Source organism: Spermophilus citellus, assembly GCF_964194105.1.
Source record: "Spermophilus citellus genome assembly, chromosome: 2".
Taxonomy (NCBI): Eukaryota; Metazoa; Chordata; class Mammalia; order Rodentia; family Sciuridae; genus Spermophilus; species Spermophilus citellus.
The window spans coordinates 193,649,375-193,672,187 of record NC_138183.1 but is presented as its reverse complement, the minus strand read 5'-3'; the positions used below and the strand labels follow the sequence as shown (position 1 = coordinate 193,672,187).

Genomic DNA, 22,813 nt, shown 5'->3' with positions numbered 1-22,813 from the left:
AATAAGGTGGGTGTGGTAAGATCCAGACCCTCTTCTGACTGTCCTAGAGCCACATCATGCTCCTGAGAAACAAGAATGGCCACTGGCTCTGTGGGTCCCCATTATCAGTTTGAAAGATGTTCAGTCTTAAGCTTGAAAATAGGTCAGGCAGCTCGACTTCGCCTTTTGCAGATGGAGGAGCCAAACCCCTAGAAGGTAGATCAACTTGCCTGCAGTCAAAGGGACAGTGACAGAGTTAGATCTGGCTCCACCCTGACAAATAAAAACCCTGAAGGGAGAAAATTCTATCCAAGAAAGAGGTCAGAATTCCTTCACTGAATCACACTAATTTCCCAAAGACTCCGAATCCAGCTGCTTCAGGCTCTAGGCCAGGCTCTCTTCTCCCCAAGCCCCACGCCCTTCAAGGTGCCTCACAGTGGGGCCAGGGAGCAGGGGTGCAGGGGAGTAGGGCTCCTGTGGCTCCCGTCATCCACTGTCACTTGCAGCCCAGGTGCTTCTGGTCTTGCCACTAGACAACTGTGTTTTTCAAAAACTTCTTGGCAACTACTCTCTTTTCCAAAAAAATCTTTCTCAAGGCATTGTCCTCATACTTAGGCCTGTAGGAGCTTTCGCTTTTATAAAGTGGATTCGTGCCCAGCTTCTTTCTCACTGTTCTTCCTAACACCCCGGTGAGGTAGGCAGGGAAGAGATTATTACCTATTTTACAGAAGTGGACTGAGGCGCCCCCTTGATTCTCCTGTGTTCTCTGGGAGGGCAGATTTCCAGGCCTCAGCCTCAGGTTGGCCCTGCAGGGCTCCTGCGGCACAGGTTTGAGTTTTCCCTTCTGTTTCTCACATTTCTTGGAATCCCAGTGGATTCTCCTTGGTGGACTCATTAGGATCAGTAGGCAGGTGACCCCTGTGTGACTGTGGAGGCTGCAGTCTCAGCTTTGGGTTGCATCGGTGGTGTCCCTTGAGGCTCCTCAGCTGACTTTCATGTGTACTCCTTCCCACTCTGGTGGTCCTTCCTGTTATAAGTCATCATCTAATCCAATTTATCTGGGTATGCAAGTGTGCAAACTTCCCTTTTATCCAGAAGATCTGTTTACTCTTGCCTAAATATTAGGCATCCAACCTAATGGGTTTCAAAATTAATATAATTTATTTTCCATTAAGTCAGTGCAAAACAAGGGTGATTTTAGACGAAGCACTGAAGACCAAAATCCTTCCTCTTCTTTCAGTTCTGTTTCTTGAATCAGCAACAAGTACGCAGTTCTGTAAACATGTGTGGGCCTGGATCCCTGTGGGCCTGAGTCCACTGCTTTATTCCATCCTTAACTGGCCTCATGCAAGGTAAGTACCAAGTAGCCTTCTTGTCTTGCTCAAAATGGAGATTCCCTCAACATCTGGACTTTCATCAAGGCCCGTTTCAGCTGCTCATAGGTTACAAACATCATCACGTTCCAGGATCCCAAACGCAAGAAGGAGGGGGTGAATCTGATGAAAAAAAGAACCACAGCATTAGGAGGAGGGGACTCTGAGCTCTCCTGTGTCCTCACTGGCACCGAGTTGTGCCGAAGGACCTTGATTGTCTCAAGCATTTTCTGAGATCCATTCCATTTTTTTCTTCTCTGCCGAGAGGCTTCAAGCAGAAGCTAGAGTCAGGAGAGGAAAGAAAACTAACATTTTGAGCCAGGTTACCATGTCAGGCACTCGATTCTCACAACAATTCTGTATGGTTACTATGTTTGTTATCAGGTTTCTTTTTTAGAAACTGCGGCCCAGGGGAGGCCTCAACCAAAGCCACACAGCTAGTAAATACCAGATATAAGGTTCAAATGAGCCATGTGACCTGACTCCACCCTGCTGCTGGGGGTTCCTGGGCTCATTTATACCCTGATCTCTTGCCCCTGAGGAGGGCCCCACCAGGACAGTGGGAAGCTGGGGCAGTGCAGGTGAGGCCTGCAGGGCACCAAACTGAGCCCAGCTCCGGAGAGCCTGCCTGTGCTGTGGTGGCAGAGGGGAGACAGTCCCCACCTCAACTGTGCCCCATGGGCTCAGGGGGCAGCTGACAGCTGGCCCCTGCCCTCTTCTCAGCCTCTCTCCCATAATGTCCACTCCCACCCCAGGCCTTTTTGCTGCTCCCAGACTCAGCCAGTTAGAGTCTCCTGACTATGCTGGGCCTCCTCACTCCCCTGCCTTTGTCCATGTTGCTCGCTCTGTTTGGACTGTCCCCTACTCTCTGGCTTTCAGGCTGGTTGCTTGTCACTCTCAGCCTGGGTACCTTAACCACACAAGGATCCTAGATCCTCATGGGGACTATAGCATTGTGGCAATATATGTGAACTTGAGTCAGGCTCCACCATTTTCTAGCTCTACAAACTTGGACAAGATGACTTAATTTTTCTGAGTCTGTTTATCTTTAAGAAAAATAATCCCAGTTACTTGGAAGGCTACGATAGGAGGATTACAAGTTCAAGGCCAGTCTTGGCAATTTAGCAAGACCTTGTCTCAAAAAAAAAAAAAAAAAGTTAAAAAGGACTGGGGAGGGGGCTGTAGCTAAGTAGTAAAGCATCCCTGGGGTTCAATCTCCAGTTCTGAGAAGGAAATGAGGAAAATCACAGTATTTACCCTATAGGGTTGTTGTAAGCATTAACTAATGTCACCTACTTGTTTGCTGCTGTTTGAGGGACTCATAGCACAGGGCCTGGTACACACAAGACGTTCAATAAATTTTTGGCAAGTGGAAGAATAAACTGAGACAAGTGGCTATCACTTAAGGTTTTACAAAAGGGGCACTTAGCAGAACACTCTCCCACAACTGATACCCTCCAGTGGCTTCTGTTTGCTGTTTGGGTCTAAACTAACTATCTGCTGATGGCTTCAGTGGTGGAGGTAAGAGGGCCTAGCTAAGAGCTACCACTGGGAGACACAACAGCATGCTGGGTGTGGTGTCGGGCAGACTGGGTTTGAGCCAGGGCTCTGCCATTTTAACTTTTGCTCTCCGACAAGTTACTTTTCTGAGACATACTCTCTTCCTTGGTTAGTGTGGGTCTGCTACACAGTTAGGGGGTTGTTGAGACAATGTAGGGGGCTTAGCTATCAGGATGATGGTTAAAATCACATTATTGAGCATTTGCTTTGTGCCAGGAACTCTGGGAGATGAAAGACAGATAGGCCACCGGTCCTTACCTCTAAGGACCTTGCACTCCAGTGTAAGGAGTAATTTAACCTTGCAAACGCTCCATTACAAGACAGGAGGTGATGAAGATGGAATCAAATGTTAATGCCAAAGTTTTCAGGGAGAAAGGAAAACTTATACATGAGAATGTTAGTGGGGTGGGGACATTTGAATTAGTCTAAAAGGATGGCTAGGAGTAAGAGCATTCAGATGGTGAGGGAAAGGCATTCCTCGCCCAGGGAACAGAAAATGCAAAGGCACAGAAACGTAAGTGTTGGCACAGTGAGTATGGTGCCTCAGCTGACACGAGTGTGGGGATGAGCAGTCAGGGTGACAAGCTGCCGAAAGGTTTTGGAATTACAAACCACCTCTTCCTCTAGTATTTTAACCTATCTTTATACTCCTTTTTCTCAAAAAGGCTTCCCTAACTCTCCAAATCAGGTTTGGTTCACTTTTTTTTTTTAACTCCCATAATTAAAAAAAAAAAATTAAGTTGTATGTGGACACAATGCCTTTACTTTTTTTTTTTTTAATGTGGGGTTTAGGATTGAACTCAGTGCCTCAGATGTGCTGGGCAAGTGCTCCACCACTGAGCTACAGCTCTAGCCCTTAACTCCCATAACTCTTGACACTTCTCCTTTGTGGCATTGACATCTGTTCTGTTCACTGCATCTCCTGATAGACTGGCAGGCAGGTAGACAACAAGGAAGACTAACTTCTCTGGGAGGGGGTGCTGGAGGCAGAGGGGAGGCTTACCCCTTGTAGAAGGCTGTGAGTCCCTCATGGATCACCAGCTTTAGCATACAGTCCAGCGGGCTGCGGTACTGGCCTGGGGGTGAGTTCATATACCGCGTCTTCACCACATCCACTGGGGAGGCCACCACTGTGGCACAGAAGCCAGCTCCAAAGGCAGAGACAAAGTGGCAGGGGAAGTTGTCTGTAGAAGGGGAGGAAGAGCAAATATCAAGGAGTGAGTGCACCACGTGCATTCATCATCTGTGATTCAACTTTGACTCTTTGAGCACAGGAAAGTATTGTCTCTCTCTTTCATAGTACCAGGTCGGATCTCTCATTAAGTCCTAGCAAATCAGAAATGGGTGTCCCTGGTTAATAAGGTCACCCAGCCCAATACTCTATTGGAGGAAATGGAAGTCAAGGTGAGAAACCTTTTTCCAGACACACAGTAAGAGATGGTGCCTGGAGCCCAGGGCTCTGGCCTGTGGCCCAGGTCTCTTTCCTACTTGTCAAAGTCCTGAACTGGGCATTGCTCTTCTCTCTGCTCCTTTTAAAGCTCAGTTGCCTGTGGGTGATGCCAACTCCAGGGCCTCACCAGTGAGCAGGCGAGAGTCCAGAAGTTTCTCCTTGATGATGTCATAAGTCACCATCTCAGCACAGTTGACGATGGCATTCCTTGTGATGTTGGGCCAAGTTCCTGTGAAGAAGGTAGCAGGAGCTGTTGAATGGGGAATGGTGAATTGGATGTCCTGGCTGTAGGACCACAGTGGTGCCCCACTGGCATGATCTCAGCTAGTAGGACCTCCCCACAACATACACCAATTCAAGCAGATTCCATTCTTCTTTCTAGAGTTAACAGCTCTCAGATCTTCCTTAGAGAAAGAAAACAGAGGGGCCCACTTGTGTTCATTTGGCTATGTTTTGGAGGATAATCTCCAATAGTTGTCAAAATTAAAATGCACCCCCTGACACCAGGTGTAGCCAGAAAAAGAAGTCATATTTGGAAGAGCAAATCTGGGTTCTTGGGACAGTGACAGAATGTAGCATTGATAGGACTCTAGAAGAGTAGTTTCACTGGGGTGGGGGGCGGTCAGGCTTGGGGATGGAGGGGCACCCAGAAATGGAGTGCAAGCCAGTACTGTGACCCAGGCACCCTACCCTTAAACTACACAGGACAACTGTTTCTTCTGTAAGGATTCACACATCTGGCCCAGATGTGGGAGAGAGTCTAGCATTTGTCCAGGTGGCACCAGTGTAGATATATAGGAACACTCAAGTCTTTGTTCCCAAGGAAGTCCCCTCCTCTCTGGGTCTCACTGCACCCCACTCCTCTCAATAGGGCTCCTCCATTGCCTGGTTTTGCTCTGTGTCCTGCAGGAGGCCCTGCCCTTCCATCTCCACACGCTTGGAGCCTGCTCAGTCTTTGAAGCCCTCTTAGGTGCCAGTTTCTCTCTGGAGCCAGCCTGGTCTCTCCCACCTCTGGCAGGGCACCTGGCACATCTTATTTGAGGTGTAGACTGCTTGACCTGTCTTATCTCTTCTGCTGTCTGAGAGCACCAGAGTGAGGACGTGTCACAGTCATTTCTAGCTCCCTGACAGAAGGTGAAGGATTGGTAAATTGAACAGAATCTGCGGCAAGTGTGGGAGGTTTCTTTGTTGGGGACGTTCATATGGAGTTAGTGGAATATGCCATGCTGGGTCCCCTGTCCCCGGGAGCCTACCTTTCCACAGGCCCCTGAACCCTTCCTCCCTGGCGATGGTTCTGTAGGCATCCATAGTTCCGCTGTATTTCCTGTGGCTCTCGGGCCCCAGGCGAACGCTGGCCTGAAATCGGACCTTCACCACATCGGTGGGCTGGGCACAAGTCACTGCCATGGCCCCCGTGGTGCAGCCCGCCAAAATCCTGATGGCGATGTTGGAATCTGGGGAGAGCAGAGGGAGTGGGCCAGAGCTGCACGCTGAAGGTCCCTCTCCCCAGCCCGCTCTCCCGGGGTCGCCCTGTGCTGCTGGCCCTCTTCCTCCATGGAAGGACTGGAGTCCTTGTGTCCCCGTCACGTCAGAGCCTCCTTTCCCGCATCTGTTACCAGTTTCCCTAGGCCGCGCTCTGCCTCTGCTCTGGCCTGGCAGGGTGTGCTGACCCACGTGCGAGCTGCGCCTGACATGACCCTTGGCGTCCACGGGGTAGCGGACACTCACTGTCCGCTCCTTTGGGGGTGTAGAACTGCTTGACAGAGTCATAGAGGCCGATGCGGATGGAGGCGAAGCTCATCTGGCGGTGCAGGCCGGCCACCAGCCCGTTGTAGGGGCTTCGGGGGCCCTCGGTGCGCACCATGGTCAAGATGGTGCCCAGCACGCCGCGGTACTGCACGCTCTGTGCCGCCGGGTTCTCTCCCTGGATCTGAGGGACAACCATGAGGACCTGAGTTGTTGGGTGGGTTCCCAGAAAGTGCTGTGTGCACAGAGGCCCCGCCTGGGCAGGACCTGCCTGACTGGACCTTGAGGACAAGCATGACCATCACCTCACAGTGAAAAGAACTGAGGTTTGTGCAGCATTTTACGGTTCACAAAGGAGGGGTGTGGCGTTTGAGCCTCAGAACAAATTAGAGGGGCAGATATTTTTCACATTTTAATAAACTAATTAATTAATTAATATATTATTATTATTATTATTTTTGGGTACTGGTTTACCCAGGGGTGCTTTACCACTGAGCTTCATCTTCACCCTTTTAAAATTTTTAACTTTGAAACAGGGCCTTGCAAAGTTGCTGATGCTGGCTTTTAACTTAGGATACTCCTGCCTCAGCTTCCTGAGTGGCTAGGATTATAGGCATCCACCTGGACTGTTTTCCTTATTTTATAAATGGTTAGTGGCTTGCCCAAGGTCACAGTTAATGCCTTAACTTTACCTCACACATTTTGGTTTACAAATCAGGGAAGGAACCTGTCACATCATGCCAAGGCATTTAGATATTTTTTTTTGTCCTGGGTAATGAGTGTAGTCCCCACTCCTCCCCTGCCCCGAGCGAGGAAGTGTGTGTTGACAGATTGCCAAGATGCTGTGGAGGGTGACTAACCCTTCCTTTGATGTGAACAATTACCCTTGGCCAAAGGGTACCTACCTGCAGGCGGACCTTGGCTGTATCCAGTGGAAAGGTGAGGAGGTCTGCGAAACAGGCCGCAGTGCCCGCCCCCAGGCACTTCACAGCGGTGGTGGGAGGCACTTCTGAAGGCTTCAGTCCAACCATCCTCTCAGTAAGATTGGCCCTGTCCCTCCAGAGCCCAGTGATGTCCAAAGAGAGAGGTCAATTGGTAGCTCTGGGCTTTAGTGCACGGAGAAGGCTGCAGGAGGAGGCCAGGGGAGGTGGATGGAGCCGGTGTTGCCTACCCTGCCCCATCTCCAGGTACCCTGCAGCCGGAAGGAGCTTTAGAAAGTAAGAAGCCTGGGCATTGCCACACTTAAGTTGTCTGAGTTTAGCCTATAAAAACAGGTCACTTTCCCATCCTTCATATCTTGCAATCCTCACCCTGTCCCCTCAGCACCAGGGAGCAGGCTGGTGGTGATATCTTCATTGTATGGATGAGGAAACAGGCTCTGGCCTGGCTCTGACTCCACACACAGCCTGTTCTCCCCAGCATGCAGCTGCTTCCTATGACAGGCTGTTTGGTGATCCTGCTCCCTGAGGTGTCTCACCACTTGAGATCTTTCTCTCCCTAACAACTGGAGCTTATACTCCTCATGACTCAATGAAACTGTCATTCATTTTGGATGAAGATATCTTTTACACAAGGATGCCTTAATATACTCATACATAAAGTAAATAAAACTCTTTTCATTTGTGGTTCCTTTTCTGTGACTAGAGACATGAGACATTCCTTCCTAACACTGATGGATTCCTGGACTGATGCTGTTGGTGGAGCTGGGAGAAGAGTGGGCCCTGACTGATTAGCTGCTGCATCCTGCAGTCAGCTCTGAGGGAGGTGGGCTAATGCAGCACCTTCTGAATGTTTGTGGCAGTCCCAGCTGTTCTGTCTGGCTTGGCACATGCCCCCTTTTTCCTAACTCCACTGAGGAGCATCTCAGACAGGGGAGGATCAATCTTGGACCAAGTGAATGTGATGTCTCCTCTTGTCCTGCTAGAGCCCATGTACACCTCTAGTTCACGTACATATATGCTGACACTGGTGTGCACTTGTGCCTGCACCCTCTTACCAGTGGTTAACAAGGGCACTTTTGCATGTGAAGGTCTATGTCTAGTCTTGGTGACACCGAGAAACTGGCACACCATCATAGGCAGTCCTGTGTTCTTGTAATCTGAATATTTGTACAATCAGGTCTTTGGTGAGGATGCCATCTCTTGGCAGGTCATGCCCACGAGCACCCTGACTCACATACACTGCTGGTATGCTGAGGTCCTGAACCTTTAGTGACCCCACGCCTGGAGCCAGAGCCAGTCCTACAGAATTGTGAAGTGGGCAGAGTGTGCACACCTTCCCTACAGGGCAATAGAATTCTGAGCCTGTGACCAGAAAATTTGGGGTCTGAGCCTGTCTTCGAGACTTACTAATGAGTGACATGATCTTAGGTACACATTTAACCACTCTTGGGCAAATGGGAATATGGATTACCCCGGCCATCTGTAGTGAATTGGGTGCCCAAAGATGGGGTATAAGCCTTTAATCCCAGTGGCTCCAGAGGCTGAGGTAGGAGGATTGAAAATTCAAAGCCAGGCTCAGCAATTTAGTGAAGCCCATAGCAACTCATTGAGACTCTGTCTCTAAATAAAATACAAAATAGAGCGGGGATGTGGCTCAGTGATTGAGTGTCCCTGAGTTCAATACTTGGTACCCCTTCCCCTACCCCAAATAGGAGTTAAGCTAGTGACTCTTAAGCCTTCTTTCAAGACTGCCATCTACTACCTTCCTCTCTCTGTTGCCTCCTCAAGCCACAGATTCCATTCAGGCTCCATGAATTAATGCTTGCTTGCTACCACCTCTCTTTGGAAAAGCCTATGTATGTGTATATATATATATATATATATATATATATATATATATATGCGCTTTATATAGATACAATACTCTCATTTTATTTATTTATTTTTATGTGATGCAGAGGCTCGAACCCAGTGCCTCACACATGCCAGGCAAGTGCTCTACCACTGAGCTACATACCCAGCCCCTGGAAAAGCCTGTTCTTTGGAAGGAACTGATCTGCTAATTCATACTAATATATAAATGACAATTTCATAAAAAAAACATTTTTCTGTGCTGGGGATCAAATGCAGGGTTTTGTACATTCTAGGCAAGAGCTCTACCACTGAGCTATACCCTGACCCAGAACCCAGATCAGATATTTCTTGGTCACCATGCTAGTTAATAGCAAAAAAAAAAAAAAAAAAAAAAAAAAAAAAAAGACATGGAATAAATTGGGTTTTGCCCTTGCCCTCAATGAGTTCCCATTCTCATAAGGAAGGTGAACATGTGTAGAATTACTTAAAGAGAGTAAAGGAGGTGGGATAAGATGGGGGGTATGGGCTGAGGCTGGGACTCACTAGCTACTGGATCCCCATCTAGGAGCCTGCAATAGTGAGGCTTTAAGAAGTCTTTCCCTGAAGAAAGGATGCTTTTATTTGATTCTTCCCAGTATGGATTTTCATTACATTTTTATTTTTTAAACTTTTTTTTTTTTAAAGAGAGAGCGAGGAAACACAGAGAGAGAGAGAGAGAGAGAGAGAGAGAGAGAGAGAGAGAATTTTTAATATTTATTTTTTAGTTCTCGGCGGACACAACATCTTTGTTTGTATGTGGTGCTGAGGATCGAACCCGGGCTGCACGCATGCCAGTTGAGCGCGCTACCGCTTGAGCCACATCCCCAGCCCTATTTTTTAAACTTTTAAAATTGGGATATAAATCTCACTGATGAGTCCAATTTACAATGATCGTATGCATTTTTTAATATTTATTTTTTAGTTTTAGGGGAGCACAATATCTTTATTTTACATTTATGTGGTGCTGAGGATCGAACCTAGTGCCTCATGCATGCTAGGTGAGCACTCCGCCACTAAGCCACAACCCCCAGCCCTGATTGTGTGCATTTTGAGGGGTGCTAAACTATGAGGGGAATTATGCACCTGTGCATGTGGTAGAGCGCTTCTTGTCTTTTCTTAAGGCATTTAAAGCCCTCTGCAGTTACTGAATGATGTGAAAAATAACCTGTGAGAATGGCAGTGTCAGATGTGGAGCCTGGTGAGGAAGGTCATTGAGCACCCCATTGCCCCAGTTGGCAGAGAAGAGAATGGGCAGTGCAGCTGAGATCTGTGTGGTGGGACAGTCAGGCCTTAGCCTCTCCTGGGCTCACCCCTAAGTCTGTCTTCCTGATGCCTGATTTGCCACCCAAGAAGAGCCCAGGAAGGGCTTTGTGGGGTGACACAGGGATGCTCAGGGTGAACTTGGCTGAGGAGACAGTATTATAGGCATGCTGGAAGAAATACTCTCTGCCTGTGCCTTCCCCACTGCCCTGTGCCCTACAGAAAGCCAGCCAGGCCCCTGGGCTCCTTCCCAGCAGGGAGGCTGGGACTGGAATGTACTGTGGGAGCAGCTGGCTCTCTCCATGGCATCCTGGTGGCCTCTTTCCCCGAGGAGCCCTGGCATTTCCCCTGCCCTCTTCTCCTCTGAAGTGAGCTGGGCTGTAGGGGCTTTGGCATCATGAATCTGAGGCCCTTGGGGGCTGTGTTCTCTATTGTCTCCTGCTGGCTAAGTATCCTTTCTATAAAACACTACACATTGTTTTTGTTCTATTTTCATGTTTCAAACTGACCTGCTTGCCCTGGGCCACACAGTGAGCAGAGGTGGGATTCCCATCAGGGATGTGTAAGTTCAGGACATCCTCTGCCCAAGGCCATTTGATGTGGAGGGTCTGTGCTGGGTCAGGACCTGCAGAGGGCACTTCATGGGTTTTGTCTCCTGCTGAGGCTGGGCCTATCTCTCTGGGGAGCCTACTCTCCCCTGGCCATCAGGCATATCTTCCTTTCTGAATCAATTTTGTCTCCAGCTGTCTCTGACCCCTGATTCCACACTTTTATTTATTTATTTATTTTGGTAGTGGGTACTGAACCCAGGAGAGCTTCAGCCCCAGACCTTTGCATTTTTTTGAGGCAGGATCTATGTTGTTCAAGTTGGCTTTGAACTTCCAATCCTTTTGCCTTAGCCTCCTAGTTGTTGGATTTCAGGTGCCAGCATGCCTGGCACCCCACACTTTCTTGAGAAGGGGTGCCCCACCAACAGGTGCAGGATCTACTTGTCTACTTCTCCATACCGTTAAGTGCTTCTGAAGGCACTCAGAGAAGCCAGGAGTTTGAGCCCACGTGCTGAAGTGAGGAAAGGGCAAATGAGATCAGAGATGCCCCTGAGGATGGATAGAAGAGGGCTTCAAAAGCCTGGATTAATGTAGTGGACAGCAGGGAATGGCTGGTGGTTCTCAAGGAGGGAATGACACTGTCAGACCTGTGTTAGAGGATGCTGGTGCAGCTGTCAAGAATGGGCTGGAAGGGAGGCTCAGGCACCAGTGAGGAGGTTGTTGGAATGTTGCTAGCAAGAGGAGCTAAAATCTGAACTTGGTCAAGAGCAACATCCAGGGGTGAAGCTGGAGCAACATCCAGGGCAGTCCTGAGCCATCCACAGGAAACAGAATGGATGGGCACAGACTCAGGTCAAAAGCCACATGTGCACAGTGGCACAGTGGTGCATGCTCGTAATCCCAGTGACTTGGCAGGCTGAGGCAGGAGGACGGCCAACTCAGGGCCAACCTGGGCAGCATAGTGATATTCTCTCTCTCTCAAAAAAAAAAAAAAATATATATATATATAGAGAGAGAGATAGATATATAGAGAGGGCTAGGGATGTATTTCCATGATAGAGTCCCTCTAAATTCAATCCCCAGTACTGAGAAGAAAACAAAAGCCACATGTGAGTGGGTGGGGGAGGTGACAATGGCAGGGAAAGGTAGAGGCTTCCCTGAGGCCAGGGGTCCCTGACCTCTTTCCACCTGCTCTCCACCCTCCTGAAATGTTCCTTGAAGAGCCCTGGAAGCCAGCAGACTTTTGCTGCTGTCTGGAAGAGGAAGTCGAGATTAGAATCCTTGTTCCAGAAGCTTTCTTGGGGAACCTGAGGATGGGATGTCTTATCTGCGGGGCCCATTAAACTTTGCTGAGTGCTTCCTGCCCCTGGCACTGTGTTGAGGGCTTTGTAGACATTAATTTGACCCCTTTATAACATGTACAGGTACTATTATAAGGTAGCTCTGCTTTGAAGGCTTTAGCTGAAGTGATGGAGCTGAGATTGGCACCTAGGCCTGTCACATAACCAGTGCCTTTTGCTCCTCCCAGAGTCCTAGACTTCAGGAGGGAGCTCAGGATCCCCTGAACCACTTGTTTACAGAGCAGATTCTCAGTCCTAGGCCCTAGAGGTCCTGATTCAGGTCTCAGGTGAGACCCAGGAATCTGCAATATACACAAATTTTCCCCTGGTAGCTCTGAAGCAGGGGGCAGAGGACCCCTTTCTAAGATGTCCATCCATATTGCCTCTCCAGCCCCACTGTCCCTGACAAACCCTCCACAGCATCCCCACTGAGGAAGCCATTTGAGCAGTGACCATGGGCTCCATAAACCTCTGACAGGTGACTTGGCCTGGGCCTCAGGCCAGAGGTGCCCCCATCATCATTACTCAGGAAAAGGGCCCTAGGACCCTCATGGGGAGAGAGGGCTTTATGCTCAGGGGAATCATGGAGATTTGGAGCCAAAGTTCTGAGAAAGTCATTTCATATCTGTGGGGATTTTCATAATTCCACCAGAGGCAGCCAGCAGGGTAAGGGTGAGTCCTGAGTGAGTGGCACGGGTATACGGTTCTGGTGTGGGGTTTGAGGACTTCCCCAGGGCTGCAATTCCCTCCTCTTGACAAGGTGGGGCCTGGACTGAATTTCTCTCAGTTTATCATGGTTCCTAGCTGCCTCTGAAAACCTCCATGGAAGGGAGAATAGGCAGAAGGGGAGGGACAGGGGTAAGTGGGAGAGGGGAATTTGTCTTACCTGTAAGCCCAGCCAGGGCAGGGGCAGCTCAGTAGATCCCTAGGGCTCCATCCCAGGGGGTGGTAGGAGGAATCCGATGGCTCCTCCTGGCCATTCACTGTTGTTCTGCTGCTTCTGGCTTGGCACAGGTCTTATACACCAGCTGACCTGAAACCTAATCCTAGAGAGGTTGGTTGACAGTCTGATCACTTGACTAGAGGCGGGCTGGAGAGGGGTAGGCAGGGGAAGGGGTCAGGGAGTTCCAGGTCTGGTTCAGCTCCTTTGACTTGGGGCCCTTTCATTCCTTCAAGTTGTGAAAGAGCTACCTCAGGTGTATATGGGGTGTCACCTTTGAGAGTCTAAACATCAAGGTCCCCCCAGATAGACTGGCAGGGCTCTCAGGGCCTCCTCTTAGTATTAGCAATGAAGCCATCATATCTTGGTGCCAGCTATAGATATTTTATACACATTATTTCTACTTTTTATACTGCTGTGAGGTAGGTACTATTAGGAGTACCAAATTTTTTAAATAACAGATTTAGGCCTGGGGTTGTAGCTTGCCTGGCATGTGTGAGGCACTGAGTTCGATCCTCAGCACCATATAAATAAATAAATAAATAAAGGTATAAAATCCCCTCACATTAACACATAATTTTAAAAAAATAACAGATTTATTGGGATATAATTTACATACTATGCAATTAACTTCTTCTAAAAACCATTCTTCAAATGGTTTCTAGCACAGAGTTGTGCAATCATAGCCACAATCTATTTTAGAACATTTCCATCATCCCTCAAAAAAACTTTTGTTCACCTCAGCAGTCACATCCCTTCCCTCTTCCCCAGCTCCAGGCAGCCATTAGCCTACTTTCGGTCACTATAGTTTTCCTGTCCTTGACATTTCACATAAGTACAGGATGTGCTCCTTTGTGATTGGCTTCCTTCATTTAGCATAGGAGTTTTTTGTTTTCAAAGCTCACTCATGCTGCAGTATATATCACTACTTCATTCTTTTTGATTACTGAGGACTCTCTTTTTTTAATATGGGGCCATGTTATGGTGTCCAGTTCAAGGCTGGTCTTGAATTCCTGAGCTCAAGCTATCCTCTTGTCTCAGCCTCTCCAGTAGCTGGGACTACAAGTGCACAGTATGGTGCCCAACTGTTTTAAACCACGCAGGAGACTGAACCAAGGCCTTATACTTGCAAGGAGCTACATCCCAAGCCCAAGATCTTCATATTTTAATGCTTATTTTACAGAGGAGAAAACCAAGTCTCAGGGAGGACAATGACTCATCAAGATCTATGGCTAGTATAAGAAAGTAAGGCCTGACCTCAGCCTGTAGACTGTAATGTTTTGGGCCTATCCACTGTGACCCTTGTTCTCTGTGATACTTGGAAGCTTCAGCATGGACTGGCTGGGGACAGAGGGAGCTGGGGCAGGGAGGGAAGGGTTCTTACAGTAGTTACTGTGGACTCCTCCCATAGACACTGAGAATAAGGATTGGGCATTAGCTGAACTTGGGCCTCAGATGACAGAGGGAGGAGAGGAGGGAGACACGGAGAAGTGATGGGAGGGGAGGAGAGGGAGAATGCAGGGAAGGAGAAGGAGTTAACTAGGTGGGGCTGAGGAGCAGGCAGAAGCCATTTCTGGACTTGGGCACAGAGCCATGATCACTGGGCAGGTGGTCAGAAGGTTAATGCAAAGCTTGGGCTGCATCTGTCCTTTTCCTTGGATCTGTCTGTCCACCCTTAATGACAGAACAGGCAGGTGCCTCAGTGGTATAAGGGAAGGGGCTGCTGGGACTGCTGAGATTGGGCGGGCTGAGGGAAGTAGGTTCTGAGTGAGCTCTGCCTGGAAACTCTAGCCTAGAAGTGGTGGGGGATGAGAGGGGACACATGACGGGGAGATAAGTTGGAATCAAAAAAGGGAGCAGCAGGCTCTGGAGAAACTGAGAGAGAGGGAGGGAGGGCTCGGCTTGCTCTGGCCTGGAAGATTCCTGAGAGCAGGTCTGTCCACCTGGGCTCCTTGTATCCAGAGTCCAGCCCTTGCTAGAAGTTCCAAGGTTGGCGCTTTGGGCTGGGATATAATGATCAGAAACACCTATTTTTAGGTATCTGTGGATGAGGTGCTCAAAAGCAAGTCGGCGAGACTCTAGTTGGTTCTGTTGGTGGGGACAAACATATCCAGAATCCATGCTGCCTGACTCATGTTGCCTCAAGGAGCTATCACTGGGAAATGTATCCAACTTCTGGGGATGAGATATTGGTAAATAACATATTCTGTGGGCGTAAAAGGTGGGTTTCAGTCGCATAGGGTGTTTCTGTGTTCACTGCGACTACTCTCAGCCTGGGCAGGAGTGGCCCATGTCCTCCTGTGGCCTTATCCTCACTTGACTTATTAGGTTATTTACAGTAACAGGATTTGGAAGGAATACTTTACCTGAAGCTTTACCCCTTAGACTCTGGAGGTTTCTTGTGCCCCAAGGGAGGTGAAGCCCTGGACCTTGGAATCTTTGGGCTGGCCTGGGAGGGAGATCAGCTTCTATGGCACTGGGGAGGAGGCACACTGGTAAGCTGAAGCTCACGGAGCCAGGATAAACAGTGGTGGGGCAGGCCAGGTCCAGGGCAGCAAAGGGAGCCCAGCTGCCGCCCCGGGCTCCTGCCTCATTTGCACCCTCTGTGGCCCGGCCTGCTGTGCTCTGCTCCTCTGTTATTGGTGAGCTTGTTCCTATTAGTTGGCTCCAGGAGCTTCAGAAGCAGGGGTGGAGCTGACATTTCCTAAACTTCCAACCTGTGCCAACTGCAGGCCAAGCACTTTTACAAAATGTTGTCTCATATGATCTTCACCACGACCCCATGAAGCCAGGGTTCTTACAGTATCTGTCTTTACAGATGAGCTTGGAGGCACAGTAGAGCCAGACTGCTCTCCTTTGTCCCCAGTTGCTCGGGGCCCAAAGTGCCTTCCTGGTTCTCTCTGCAGCTGTCCATGGCCTGACCAATTCTCTGGGCTCACCCCAGACCTGCCTCTTCTAGGAAGCCTTCCCTGCCTGCTGTAGCCTCTATGCTTTCTTCCTCCACCCTCAGGTTCCCCGAATTCAGAGAACTTACTGGCTGTACCCTGTTTTGGTCACTGAGCCTTGTAACACTTCTGGGGTTATCTTATGTGGTGATTCACTTCCTAGCTACATAAATAGAGGCAAAACTTTGTTGGGCTTCACTTTAGAAGGGGCATCAAAATATGCAGGTTAAGGGTTGCTCCGAGGACTGGAGTGAAATGACATGAGCTTGGGGGTGAAGAGCAGGGCCCTCCATGGAAATCCCCTCCTAGCCTTGTGGCTCAGCCACACTGAACACGCTGTACATCTGTGCCCCTTTCTATCCTCCCACAGAGACTTGTCTACAGTAGCTGCTCAACTGGCTGTGGTCTGTCCAAGCTGCCTAGCCCAGAGATCATGTTCTCTGGGTCATGTTCCAGGAGACCCTCCCACTTTACTGACAGATTTCAAGAACCAGCAAAAGGAAAGAAATAGCTGGTGGTTGGTGTGTGGGAAGAGGGGAGAAGAACCAGTAAAGGAAAGACTGATGTCACTCTAATCTGGACCAGTCTGATATTTGGGGGAGCTTAGAAGTCTCATGGTGACCATGGTCCCCTGTTCTGCATGAGCTTCTCTGGGGGAACTGAATGGCTGTCAAGCTTTATTTCTGTAGTTATAGCACAAATGATTTCCTAGCACCCCATTCCAATCACCAACCTAAGAAACACTTGTATATGAATACAAACATCAAAATGATTTTATTCAAACAAAGTGGGAACAATGACCTCAGATCTGGGTAAAAACAATAAGTTAAAAGCATGGTTAGAATTTCAGACAATCAGATAAACAGTTTAAAGGAGGTGATTTCCCCTTCCTTTCCTATTATTAATTCAACACAGCAAAAAAATAATTTATTTCTATAAAATACCCTTATTCCCAAGCAAATGAACTGGAGCTGGCCCTAAGATTTCCTCAGTTACATGTGATGCATACAAACTACACACCCCTCCCCAGGCTCCAATCTTTAAGGCAAAAATGGCCTATCCTATTCCATAGAGGTGGGCTCAGGTCAGCAGACAGCAAGAGGAGTTTCTCCACTGAAGATGCCTGCTTGGGTCCCTTGGTCAAAAGATGAGTGGGCTACTCAGGTGCTGGAATCCATTTTGTTTCTAGTCTTTGCTTCACCACAGAGGAAGAAATTGGAGTACTAGAAGGTGGACGCTGGGCTGGTTTGGAACACTCCTCCAGAATAAGTCCACGGACTAGGCTGGTGGTAGTTTCAGGGATGAGGCAGCCCCAGGGGAAACAGACCTGGTACCTCTTGCAAAGTGGACAAGGCTGCGGGAGGGCGGCAGGTGGCTCCTTCCCTTCATCTCTCAGGCAGCATCAGTCTTTCTGGGAGAACTGGGAAGAGAATATCCGAGCAATCCTGCGAGTTTCTTCCTCAGGCAGGTTAGGAGGGATCGAGTTAGGTCTGGGGCGACAAGGCCTCTGGGAGAGGGCTCCCCTGGTGGCTTCACTCTTGTCCTGGAGAGGAAGAAGCCAGCTAAGTTAGCACTGAGGACATGACTTTGGTTCCTCATGTTTTGGTCCTTTGGCTAACACTTAGGTAAAGCTGACTGGTTTACAAAGCCCTTTACACACCTTGTTTAATCCTCACCTCAGCCCTATGAGGCGGGCCCATCATTCTCCCTGAGTCATTAAAGATAAAATCACAGTGCAGAGGAATCCTACTGCTCTGAGTAGCACGGCTGAGTTGAGGAACCTGGCTCAGACTCTTCTGTACCTCTGGGGAAGGAGGGAGCTATCCTCTCTAGAAGAGGTTTGAAAATTCATCCCTTCTTTTGCTGCAAGATTCTATATAAGTCATAGACTGGAGTTGGGACTGTCCCACGAGTGACCCTGGGACTACACCCAGCTCCTGTGGAGATGTTGGTGAATAATACATTCTTTGTTTGGCCCTTTGAGTTCCTGGAGCTGCCAGGTACCATGAAGCACACACCCACTCATTCTGGGCATCACTTGTTCTGCTTTTGAGTGCTTGCCTGGGTAATGGCACTGTGGTCCTCTGAACTCCTCTCTGACTCACGCATTTATTCATTCAACCTTCCCTGTCCCATTTTTCTTCTATACTGTCAGGTTCTTGTGCTAAAGGTGCTCAAAGCTATACAGCAAATCCACCTGAGGCATCTGGCTGAGAGCAGGGTCCTGGGGAAGAGGTGAAGGCCAGTTTGGGAAGAGGCAGTGCTAAAAGGAGTTGGGAGCAGCCCCTCAGGCTAATCTGGCTGACTTTATAGCATGCAGCATGCCCTATGGATAGATCTCTTCCCTGTCCCAAATCCCATGCGCTAAGGTCTTCCCAAGCTGCTAGAGCACTGAGAGCACACTGCACTGTCCCTAGGCACCGAGTCAGCAGCTTGAAACCCTTGAGATTACAACCACCCCTCCCCCACCTTCCACTAATAGGAAACTGAGGCCTAGCTAGAGTTGCTTCCAGGACCAGTAACATTCAGTAATCCTTTTTTCATTTATCTTTTTTAATGTCAATTGTGAAAGGGAGACAGAAATGAACAGAAGTCATTTCCTGCCTCTAGAGCTCAGAGTTAATTAAGCGCTAGGAGACACAGAGATCCACCAAAGAATTAGGATAGCAGCCAGAACAATATAAAGGGAGTCTATTGCTCTGTTTGTATGCACTTCCTTAGTGGTTAGAATTCTGGACTGTCAGGAGCCCTCAAGTTTACCTGCCCCTTTTTATGGGTGGAAAACTGACCTTCAAGATGGTAGCTTGGCAGCTGCTAGGCCAGTGAATGGGTAGGACCAAGCTGTGGTGACCAGAGACTTACAGCGGGTGGGGAGGAGGCTGCCTCTTACAGCAAACATCTCATTCTTTCTAGAACCAGTGGAGGTTGTTCTACCATGCACCAGGTCTTTGGTTAAACCAGACCCTCTCAGGGTCTCCACAGCACTGTGTGTTTCTGTACACCCCTCCACTCCCAAGATCCAAAGTGAGTGTTTCCTGATCTATTTGGGGTTTAGAGGTAATGTAAGTCCCATCTAGTCCTCTGGGTCATCAGCTATTCCTTACGCTCTATTTCTTTCTCTGCTACAGCGAAAGGGAGCTTGGGAGATGTTTATGAGGTAGATGAGAAAAGACCTAAAATTTTGGTCCTCTATCTCAAATCCTAAAATCAGACCTTGTTTCCCTATCTGCCAGAATAGAAGCATTCTCCATTTTGGAGACTTAGATGGGTCTTTCTTTCTATGGCTCCAAGGGTCAACTATCTCAGTTCATGCATAAGAGACCTCTGTTGGTGATTCATCAAGCCTTTCAGGAGCCTCAGATCAACTCAATCTGGTTAATGCTTATGGGCAATTGGCAGCCATGGTTCCTGTCCTCATGGACAGGAAAGCTAGAGGGGAGACAGATATAGACCTACCCAACAGTCAAAGAGATGAGGCTTAAAGCTTAGAGCACTTAGAAAGGAGTGATTGATAATAGCTGGGAGGGTCCATGGAGACTTTACATAGAGCTGGCATCAAAGACAGATGGGGTTTCAAAAGAGCTGGGGTGGGCATGAGCTCACAGGGGAGAGCATGAGTGCAGCCTGCAGCTGTTGGCTAGGCCTTATCTGCCCTGGGGCTGAATCCAGTGTGGCTGATTTAGCCAGCCTTCCAGCTCCCACACCTAACTCAGTGACCTAGAGGGCTTTATCTCCACTGCCCAGGTCCGGGTACAGGACAGGGACAGGACTTGGCTTTGTGTACAGGGCAGGGCAAGGGTGTGGAAAGACGGAACACACATTCATCCGCGTTTGGCTTTTGTTGACCTTAAAAGGGTTAAAAAACATCTTCATTAGTAGTAAAGGATTCTTCATCAGGGTTGCTAACCAAAAACATAAACCTTGGAGGAACAGGGCATAAGGGAAGCTGCTCAGAGCAGGGATGCCCCCAAATGTACTAACTGTTCCTCTGAAATACTCCTACACTACTCCTGGAAGTGGGGGTCACAAGAAAATGGTCAGTACAGTATGTGCTTTGCAGGAGCCATCAGCCTTCCTGGGGAGGCAGGACTGTCAGAGCTGCAGGAACTGCAGGCCCTTGAAGTCTAGACAGTGGGTGTCATACGTGGGGTCAAATGTCTGGAAGGCATTTTTAAAAAAAATTTTTCTAGTTTTGATAGACCTTATTTCATTTATTTCTATGTGGTGCTGAGAATCGAACCCAGTGCCTCACACATGCCAGGCAAGTGTGCTATTGCTGAGCCACAGACACAACCCCTCTGGAAGGCATTTTGAAAGAGTAACTTGCAAGAGGTTTCTCAGGAGACCTGATAGGTATGCGTGTGCCTGCGTGTGTGTGTGTGTGTGTGTGTGTGTGTGTGTGTGTGTGTGAGAGAGAGAGAGAGAGAGAGAGAGAGAGAGAGAGAGAGAGAGAGAGAGAGACCACTCTCCCAGGCTGGAGGCAGAGAGAGACCACTCTCCCAGGCTGGAGGCCAAAACTGGCTTCACCATGGTCTGAGTGGGCCTCTAGTCAAGATGTCTAGAGCTCTCACAGTGCCCTATGAAATATACCAGCTTGTTCATTAAACCTCTCTCTTTCAGGGATCCGCTCTCTCTGGGCACTTGGACACCCAGTCATGAACACGACAGGCCTTCCCAACAACAGGTTCTTTTTTTTTTAATTTATTTTTTTTATTGTTGGTTGTTCAAAACATTACATAGTTCTTGACATATCATATTTCACATTTTGATTCAAGTGGGTTATGAACTCCCATTTTTACCCCGTATACAGATTGCAGAATCACATCAGTTACACTTCCATTGATTTACATATTGCCACACTAGTGTCTGTTGTATTCTGCTGCCTTTCCTATCCTCTACTATCCCCCCTCCTCTCCCCTCCCCTCTTCTCTCTCTACCCCCTCTACTGTAATTCATTTCTCCCCCTTGTATTATTTTTCCCTTTCCCCTCACTTCCTCTTGTATGTAATTTTGTATAACCATGAGGGTCTCCTTCCATTTCCATGCAATTTCCCTTCCCTCTCGCGTTCCCTCCCACCTCTCATCCCTGTTTAATGTTCATCTTCTTCTCATGCTCTTCGTCCCTACTCTGTTCTTAGTTACTCTCCTTATATCAAAGAAGACATTTGGCATTTGTTTTTTAGGGATTGGCTGGCTTCACTTAGCATAATCTGCTCTAATGCCATCCATCTCCCTCCAAATTCTATGATTTTGTCATTTTTTAATGCAGAGTAATACTCCATTGTGTATAGATGCCACATTTTTTTTATCCATTCATCTACTGAAGGGCATCTAGGTTGGTTCCACAGTCTTGCTATTGTGAATTGCAGCAACAGGTTCTTAAAGGAGCTCTCAATGCCAAAGGTGGAGCTCTGCTGGGGAGAAAAGAAAGCATGTAGAAGAAATAAGGTGTGGTGGGCTGGGATTGTGGCTCAGCAGTAGAGCATTGGCCTAGCACAGGCGGGACCTGGGTTCGATCCTCAGCACCATATACAAATAAAGGCATTGTGTTGTGTCCATCTATACCTAAAAAAATAAATATTAAAAAAAAAAAAAGAAATAAGGTGTGGTGATGGAAGGCAAATGTGAGGTTTCCCAGGGCTTGCTAAACCAAGAGGCTAACACTGGCTGGTGAGTTAGTTCTAATCCTGGCTCTATCAATTCTTCTCCAAGAGGAAAATTACTCTCTCTAGGTCTGGATTCCTCCTCTGAAAGTGGGTAGCAGAATGAGCAGATAATGTAGGAGGTGAGCTACCAAGCACACTTATTCTGGCTCACAGCTCCCTCTTTTTCCAGATCCTGGCGATGTAGCCCTTGCTCTAAAAGCTCTCCTCTTGGGTCTGAAATATGCTCAGATCCCAGCCACTGTGTTCTGGTTTCCCTCACTGCATCCCTAGGTGGATCCCTGTGAATAGGCCACATGCTCCCAGGATGTGGTAGGTGCAGGTGTCCCCACTGACCCTGCTTCAAGACATCCTGGGGCCTTTATCAGAGGGGAGACAGTGGGAAGGAGTGGAAGGAATATTGCTCTGTGACCCAGTCCAAGTTGCTTAAGAGCAAGACACCTTCTGTTTCTGGATCTCAGTGTCTTCATTGCTAAATGGAGCTAAGAACCTCTGTCTGGTCTCCCTACCCAGACAGACAGGTCTGAGCTTAAGTAAAATTTAGATTTAACCAAGGATCAGGCCAGGTGCAACAGTTTGCAAAAAACAGGGCATACACTGGAGCTAGAGCTGACACCATCTGCAGACACCAGAGCAAAACAAAGTCTTGATTTCTCATCTCAGGCAGGAGCTAGGCCCAAAAGGTCCTGAGTAGGTACTAAGGCACAGCACTCCCCCAAGGCATGCTCAATGCTAGGCCAGCAGGGGAGGTGGGGTGTCTCCCCACTCCACTGCCTTCCCTGTTTCTCCCCTGCAGCGAGCCTCTGGCTTGGGATTAGGGTTGAAGTTTGTTGTTTCCCAGAGCACCTCCCTTAAGTGACACAAACACTGACTCAGGAGCTGTAAACAAATCTTTCCAAAGAACTGAAAACTGAAAATAAGCAGCTGCCTGGTTCTGGCTGGCTAGGCGGGCCTGCCAGTGGACTGCTGCCTCAGAGACTGGGAAGGGCTCCATACAGCCGCCTGCCTGACTCAACTTTCACCCCATTGGCCGGCTGCCTTCCCCTCGGGTGGCTCCCAGAGTGCTCTCCTAAGGCAGTGACTTCCTTAGTGCTAAAAGTCAGCAGCAAACTTAGCAGCCACAACTAGGAGCAGTGGGGGAGGTGGGGCCAAGACATCTTGACTAGAGGCCCACC

The 22,813-nt window shown here is 48.6% G+C and overlaps 2 protein-coding genes and 1 long non-coding RNA gene across 8 annotated transcripts in view; 1 reads left to right on the top strand and 2 right to left on the bottom strand.

Annotated features, from left to right (window-relative positions):
- Positions 1-810: 810 nt before the first annotated feature.
- UCP3 (uncoupling protein 3) lies at positions 811-13,116 on the bottom strand. Of its 6 annotated transcripts, none has more exons than XM_081263074.1 (7): positions 12,977-13,116; positions 7,014-7,233; positions 6,091-6,292; positions 5,616-5,816; positions 4,490-4,612; positions 3,916-4,096; positions 811-1,475 (listed from the first exon to the last, which is right to left on the bottom strand). In XM_081263074.1, the coding sequence occupies exons 2-7, from the start codon at positions 7,137-7,139 to the stop codon at positions 1,361-1,363; spliced, it is 948 nt and encodes a 315-aa protein (XP_081119200.1). In that variant the 5' UTR covers positions 7,140-7,233; positions 12,977-13,116; the 3' UTR covers positions 811-1,360. The 6 variants fall into 6 exon arrangements, with proteins under 6 accessions (XP_081119200.1, XP_081119199.1, XP_081119201.1 ...); XM_081263073.1 differs by having other exon boundaries at positions 7,014-7,300; positions 12,977-13,115; XM_081263075.1 differs by having other exon boundaries at positions 7,014-7,164; positions 12,977-13,104.
- A 1,099-nt stretch (positions 13,117-14,215) lies between these two features.
- Positions 14,216-22,813, top strand: part of LOC308631698 — a 32,125-nt gene continuing 23,527 nt past the window's right edge. Inside the window, exons 1-2 of the long non-coding RNA XR_014018308.1 lie at positions 14,216-14,261; positions 20,596-20,659. This is a non-coding gene — a long non-coding RNA (uncharacterized lncRNA). The remainder of the gene's footprint in view (positions 14,262-20,595; positions 20,660-22,813) is intronic.
- Positions 16,720-22,813, bottom strand: part of C2CD3 (C2 domain containing 3 centriole elongation regulator) — a 147,564-nt gene continuing 141,470 nt past the window's right edge. Inside the window, exon 33 of the mRNA XM_081263133.1 lies at positions 16,720-17,518. Coding sequence (XP_081119259.1) covers positions 17,378-17,518 — 141 coding nt within the window. The 3' untranslated portion in view covers positions 16,720-17,377. The remainder of the gene's footprint in view (positions 17,519-22,813) is intronic.

Coding starts and splice junctions, on each gene's coding strand:
- UCP3 (XM_081263074.1), bottom strand. CDS start 7,139: ATGGTTGGACTGAAGCCTTCAGAAGTGCCTCCCACCACCGCTGTGAAG. Junction 5,817..6,090: donor CACCCCCAAAGGAGCGGACA/GTGAGTGTCCGC, acceptor TGCTCTCCCCAG/ATTCCAACATCGCCATCAGG. Junction 1,476..3,915: donor CTCACAGCCTTCTACAAGGG/GTAAGCCTCCCC, acceptor TTTTTTCATCAG/ATTCACCCCCTCCTTCTTGC.